The sequence below is a fragment of the Mesitornis unicolor genome, unplaced genomic scaffold (genome assembly GCF_000695765.1).
Source record: "Mesitornis unicolor isolate BGI_N332 unplaced genomic scaffold, ASM69576v1 scaffold38885, whole genome shotgun sequence".
Classification (NCBI taxonomy): domain Eukaryota; kingdom Metazoa; phylum Chordata; class Aves; order Mesitornithiformes; family Mesitornithidae; genus Mesitornis; species Mesitornis unicolor.
The window spans coordinates 9,927-16,730 of NW_010188209.1; the positions used below are offsets into that span (position 1 = coordinate 9,927).

General features: G+C 38.8%; 1 protein-coding gene across 1 annotated transcript in view; it reads left to right on the forward strand.

The window, feature by feature from the left end:
* The first annotated feature begins 369 nt into the window (after positions 1-369).
* Positions 370-6,804, forward strand: part of NMNAT3 (nicotinamide nucleotide adenylyltransferase 3) — a 19,435-nt gene continuing 13,000 nt past the window's right edge. Inside the window, exon 1 of the mRNA XM_010185687.1 lies at positions 370-478. Coding sequence (XP_010183989.1) covers positions 370-478 — 109 coding nt within the window. The remainder of the gene's footprint in view (positions 479-6,804) is intronic.

The window sequence follows — 6,804 nt, forward strand, 5'->3', positions numbered from 1 at the left end:
AGTCAAGACAAAGATAGCATGTATGCTTCAAGGAATTTTCTGTATAAAAAGTTTGTGAAATGCCAACGTCACAAGTCAAAATACCAAAACTTGAGTTGCTGAGCACACTGAATGCTGCTAAATGGTACAGTCCTCGTCTCCAGAGTGAGAAATCCTCTGTAAATGAACTGATAGAGTTAACAGCTGTAAGACATCAACTTGACCTTAATTTAACCACTATTGTTAATTTTTTCTAAGTAAGAAAAGGGAAAAAGGTCATAAGGGAGTATAAGTACTTAGAACAGTGAGAGGTAGGCTTAATTATTATTAAAATAATTGTAACAATTATTTATTTTCTTCAGGGTGAAGTTTTAATGTTTTGCTGTCAGAATGAAGAGCAGGATACCTCTCGTTCTTCTAGCGTGTGGCAGCTTTAACCCCATCACAAACATGCATATGCGTTTATTTGAGCTGGCTAGAGATCACCTGCACCAAACAGGTCAGTAAGTGTTGTTAGCACCACATACGTGGTGCTTTACTGTGAACAGGAAGAAAGATCTTGAACACTGGCTAGAGATAAGCTGTCACTTTACAGCTGGCTTAATTTTAATATAGTTTCTTGATCATTCAGTAGGAGGCTTTCATGACATATTTGATATAGAAAGTACAGCATTACCTTTGCCTTTGACTCACTACATAAGCAAGTTTCATAATAAGTGTTCATGCAAATAACTGGAAGTTTTATCAGCAGTTTTAGGGTCATAGGCATCGAGCAAGCTGAGGCTTGTGAAAGAGTATGCTTAACAATTTTGAAACAAGAAACATTTATGTTCAAATTCATTGCTTTTATGATGCATTGTAATTTAATATGAAGAAGTGTTACAGTATGCAGTTTTGACAGCCAGATGAAACTGGAGAAAAGATGAAATGGTAATTATTCATTGTCCATCTTCACTAGTTTTCTCCCCTAGCAAAATAATTTCCTCACAGAGGAGATCAGAAAGCTGTCAGCAGGCTAGAAATTTTCAGCAACAGAGGAGAAAGGTAGGTGACATCAGGAACTTAAGCAAGAATCAGAATAGTTACTGAGAAGCATTGAACTCTAAGCATGATCAACTGCTGTTGCTGAGGCTTTATTTGTTTTTTTTCCCATGTGGCAGCTAAAATATACATGTTTTGGGTAGACGAGGTACTTAGGGATATGGTTTAGGGGGTAGACAGGAACGGTTGGACGTGATGATCTCAGAGGGCTTTTCCAACCGAGCGATTCTGTGATTCTGTGATTTCTGGAAGAGGTTGGAAAGGAATCGTAGCTTATTGGAACCTGACAGAGCAGCAGGAACCTGAACGGAAAATAACAGTAAAAAAAATTTGGATGTCAGATTGTGGGAGGAGGGGAGAGAATCTGATAACCCACTGATATCGTTGTGCAGTAACAGCATCAGCGACAAACTTGCTATATACTGTGAGGATACTTTGACTTCACTAGGACAAATTACACAGCTGGCCCTCAGTGCTCCCTCTATGAGTCTCTGTTGCCCTGTAACTGCAAAATGATTTTGTTGCTCCCGTAGGACTAGAAATAAACAGTTGCAAAGGGATTTGAATTGGCTCTTCTCACTGTAATTTTGTAGCTGCTGCTGCTGCCCAGGTGTGCAAGGAGCAGAAAGGCAATGTGAGACCAATTGGTAATTCTGTTTAAGTCATATGTTATAGTTCAGTGATTTGTTTCTTTACCTTGAAAAAAGGGTTGAAATGGGAAATAAACTGTGGTTCTGTCTGAATCACAGTTCATTGTCTGGTCTGCTCCAGGGTCTGTGTAACCAGACTCCACTGCTTACTCAGAGCAGTTTATTTAAACAAGTCTAGTGAAAATCATATTAAAAATGAAATTTTGAAAGGCTGCGATGAAAGTTGTGCATTACATCGCATCTCTCTATCAGTGCTTATTTCTGGATAGGATGTGACTTGCATTTTGACTTCTAAATGTGTGGAGTCTTACTGGTATAAGTGCTTCATGCATTAAGGAACGGGACTTAGTTTGTGTCTGGATTGTCTACAGTGTCTTCAATGCACTTTCTGAATGCTTAACCTAAGAGGTCTGCAAAACTAGAATCCTCAGTGAGCTTGTGCAAGCTTTACTCATTCCAAGTAGAGGTAGCTGTATTTGAAGTAACTATAAATGCAGATATATGTGTTTGTATGTGTAGATGCATGCAAATCTGGTATATGGTCTCTCTTGCTATGGTGAAGACAGTTTCTCAAACAGAAGGGGCTGGCAACGTGCTATAAAAATGATTGATTCTGGATCTCTGTTTTATGGTAGAACCATTCCCACCCAGGAAATTAAGTGGTCATTCTGTCATGTTTTTAGTCTTGTTTCCCCTTCTGCAGTTACCCGGGGAAGAAGAGGAAATGGAGCTTATGTGCCTAGAAGAAGTGCCAGTGCAGACTGGGAGCTGATAGTGGGGCTGGATAGTGGTTATACGTGACTAAAGCTTGTTTGAAGGGTGGTAGTGGTCCACCGTATTCACATTGATTCCCTTCTCAGTGAGAACAACGCAATTCTGAGCTAACATACACACTGAGTGCCTGGAAAAGTCACTAACATGAGTGAAGAATTAGCTAGCATGAGGGTGATGGTTCCTAGGCTGTGAGAATTACTTACTTCTGGTGCTACTGCAGTGCTTCTGCTCAATCACAAATCGGGCAGAAACAATGAGATGTGCAGCAGCTTGGCTGGAGTTGACTTCACAGTCAGGTTTTACTGTTATAAATGTGCTTTTTGCACATCAGTTTCAAATGCCACCTAATCTTATTTTTCTTACATTCCTATTTTAAGTAGAATTTTATTGACTTTCTGATACTTTAAGCAGTATCTGCAGTTTTATTGCCACATGTCAAGTGATTAATCCTTTTTCTGTTAATATCAATTGACAGATCTTGTCATGCCACCTTTTAAGTACAACAGACCTAGCTCCGTGTGGCTGAATAACTCTAATGATTCTCTTTATCTGGCTTTTGTTTCTGCTCTTGTGAATTTGACTCTTTACACATCCTCACAGATAGATAGAATTTTCTCAGATTCAATCCCTTCTTTTAAAATTGTTTCTTGAAGCTTGCACTGACTGTGGCCAATGCCTTTCCAGTTAATACCTAATGCCAGATGCTTTTATTTTTCTTTGGCTGTATTTCTCATTTGACCATAAAGTCCAAGGAAATAGTATTAGAATCAGTCTATGTAAGATGTTTAAAACCTTGTTTCCCAGGAATTGCCAGTGGAGGATACTTACATCACCAAGTTTCTAGATGAGACCGAAAGGGCTAGAGGGCAATGGAGTAGGGTATGAAAGACAAGATGTTTCTGTCTGTGACAAGAGAGATGTAAGGGGGAAATTAAGGAAAAATAGTTTCTATCTTATGAAAAATTCCGAAAAGTATGACACAATCAATAGGTTGTGTCAGATGCAGCACTGAGCAGCAGAGCTGAGATGTCCAAAGAGTCACTAATCAGCCTTGGGAATTTTGAAGCTGCTTGTTCGAGGGCTGCATCTGATCAAAATGGACTGATATTTTCAAGGAAGAGATAGGAACAGATTGTAACAGCAGCAAATCAGCACGAATTTGACTTCAAGTCAGACTTCAGTTTGTTTTCCTGCAACAATTCTGGTAACAGGAATTTGAAAACAACACAAAATAACCCTGGTTTGACCCTACTGTTCTGGTAGTGTGTATAGCAATACAGACATACGGTTGGAATAGGACCAGATCAGCCATAGTTACTCAGTCCATACACAATAAATATCGACAGACATTAGGAAAAATTAACTGAACTTAAACAACTTTTCTTTCATTACAAGATTTACAGCAGTGCTTGCTTGAATAGAGCAATACTTGGTTAATTGTATTAGGCTCTACCCTTGAAAGACACACGAAGAGGGCTGCATGTGTGGTTTAGCATTCAGAGTCAAAGCTATAGAGCGAACTGTGCAGAGGTGCAAATAAGAGCAGCAAAAGCTTGGATTTTAAGACAACTCAGGATACACCACATCCTTTATAAAACCACTTCTGTTACATAAAGCTCAGTTTTCTGAATACTGTTATTTGTGTATACAGTTTAGGTCCTAACCTTTTTCTGTATTTAAGGAAGAAGTGTAGGTGTTTTTCTGTTCCACCAGTTTTGTTGTATAACTAAAACCTAGCAGGATAAAGGGATGGGGTCTCCTGCTTGCAGTGGTGTTTGTTTTATGCCCTGTATTTGACATTCGAATCCTGGTTATCTGTTTAGTAGCATCTCTGAAGAGGACCATTGCTACCCAGTCATGTTACATGGCAAAAGTCAGCTTGGATGAGAGCTTGTCCTGCGAGTAGCACTGCAATGCTTTATGATTCACATTGTTATTCTCGAGGTGCTGGTTTTATCCTGCCTTTCTGGAGGAAATACTAATTTTCATAGCTGTCAGGAAACTGCTTTTCCTTCTTTTTGTCCAAATCCAGTGAACTCTATAGAAGTGGAAGCTGTGTTTTGAGGTCTTTAGATGAAATTTGTGTTGCGATGTGTGGAGGTCATTAAGTGCTTATTTGAGGGCTGGCCATTGTGCCTGCTCAGTTACTCAGCTGTTGGAGGAGAGCTCCTGAAGTTGCAATGTATTTGAATGGCTGTCTTACTACAGAGGTAAATCTGCATCTTCAGGCCTTGGAGTTCACTCAACCGGTGGATATGATTTATGTTTGTCTAGGTACTCATATGGCATCTGTCACTACAATTTTTGCACACCTCATCTAATTCTGTGAAAGCATCTTTCAAGCACTCTGAAGTGGTGAAGGTAAAGCCATCTATTCTATGGAGAGCTATCCTAACAGACTGTCCATTACCGCTTTGATGTATATGTTGTTTATGTTGACTTTCAATGCAATGATTGCTGAATTGTTTACCCCTTTGATTTTTCTTCTGTTAAATTCCCCTTATAGAGGGTGACTGAACAAGAAGTAATAAAACCCCTGCCTAATTTACTTTGTTTTTTTCTTGCTTGGCAATATCTATGTACGTGTCATGGGAAGGTAAGCATAGGATGGTGTCTTTTTGATATTTAGTCAGTAAATTGTTTTGAACAAGTCAAATATTTTGGATTACGTGTATCTAGTCATTTCATTTTCTCCCCTGCATTTCATCATGTTAGATATCCCTCCCTCCACTCCAGTTAATTATAACCTATGAATAAAATTAACATTTTGGTTTAAATGGAACAATGAAAAAACCTTGGATTTTGTTTTCCTAGCATTAGTAGCCTGAGAGTTCTGAGAGGATAACTGTTGATTTCTTGTGAGTTTCAGGGAAAGCATTACTATTACTTCAGTACAGGACTTTATTGTGTGATTTTAACTTGTGTAGTCACACACAGAAGGCTGATAAAAAGAATTAAATAATCCAGTTACCTGACCATATTCGTAACAGCGAGTGTGCCAATTGTTTCAGTGAAGAAATGGAAACCTACATTCATGTAAACTTTTGTTGCATCTTAGATGGTTAGAACATGAGATTGCACTGAAACTATTTTACAACGTTGCTCACTTCTGATAGCAAGTTTTACATCCTTTTACATTTTGAAATAGCTGCTCACAAAGGGCGGACTCCTCAAATCAAAGGGATTTTTGTTGTCTGTGCAGTTGGTGTTACGTATGTACTGTGCAGTGAGATTTAAACTGTTCATCGGATTAATTTGGTTAGATCAGGATATGGAGGTAACTTTGTGCCCTTAGAACAGGCTTTAGTGAAGCAGAGAAAATGCTTATTCCTGGACAAACCTTCCAAAGCCCAAACCAAAAATGTGTAATCCTGTGTCCTGCAATTATTCACATTAATGCACTAATATAGAGAAGTCAGTCTCAGTTGGGACGGTCTCCAGAAAAAAAAACATAAATCCCAGGGAATTTTCTCTGGCTAATATTTACAGACTTTGGATACATTGGATAAAAACCTTTACATAGGCAATGAGTTAAAACCCATCATCTTGATTAAGATGTGTGATGTTGTGGGGAGGTTTTCTGGTGCTTGGTTTTCAGTGGGTTATTGGGGGTTTTTTGGTGTTCGGGTTGGTGGGGCTTTTGTTGTTCGGGTTTTTTTTTGGTTTTTGGTGTTTGGACTTTGGGGTGGCTTTGGTGATTGGGTTTGGATTTGGGAGGGGGTGTTGGATTTAGGTTTTTTGGTTGGTTGCTTGCTTGCTTGGTTCCATTTTTTCCTGTGCATGAGAGCTGTATGGTCTTTAAACTAAGGCCCATATCTCCAGGAAGGGAAAATTGCGTATTTGAGTTGGTGTCCCATGTTATAGAAGCTACCAGCGAGTCTGCCCCTGGCTGGTTGGGGTTTTTTTCTGTTATAAAGCATAAGTTGAGAGAGCTGAATACTGAATTATAAGTATATAAGTTTATAATTATAAGGTTTCATTCTAACCTAGAGATGAGATTGGCATTAATCTGTAATATTTTTACGTAAGCCAAGATCAGTGAAACTTTTAAAGCTTTGGAGTTTTAACAGGAAGGACCAAACTACATTAAAATCAGTGTGTTGGCTCATCTGCCGTTTTCAGTCATATGAAACCATAAAATCTTCCACGTAGTAAACTTAGCATGCAACATGCATCTTTTGATGCTGTCCTTGGTTATGAGTAATGTACATGGGTACTCCCTGTTTATAGTGACATGCTGTAAATCTAAACTATGTAGAAGATACTACTTGGGATAGTTACTTCAGTGTAAAGGATCAGGCTGGATAAATGGATGTGCCTAATTCTCAGTTGGCACAGAAATGTTTCGTAGGCCCTGTTC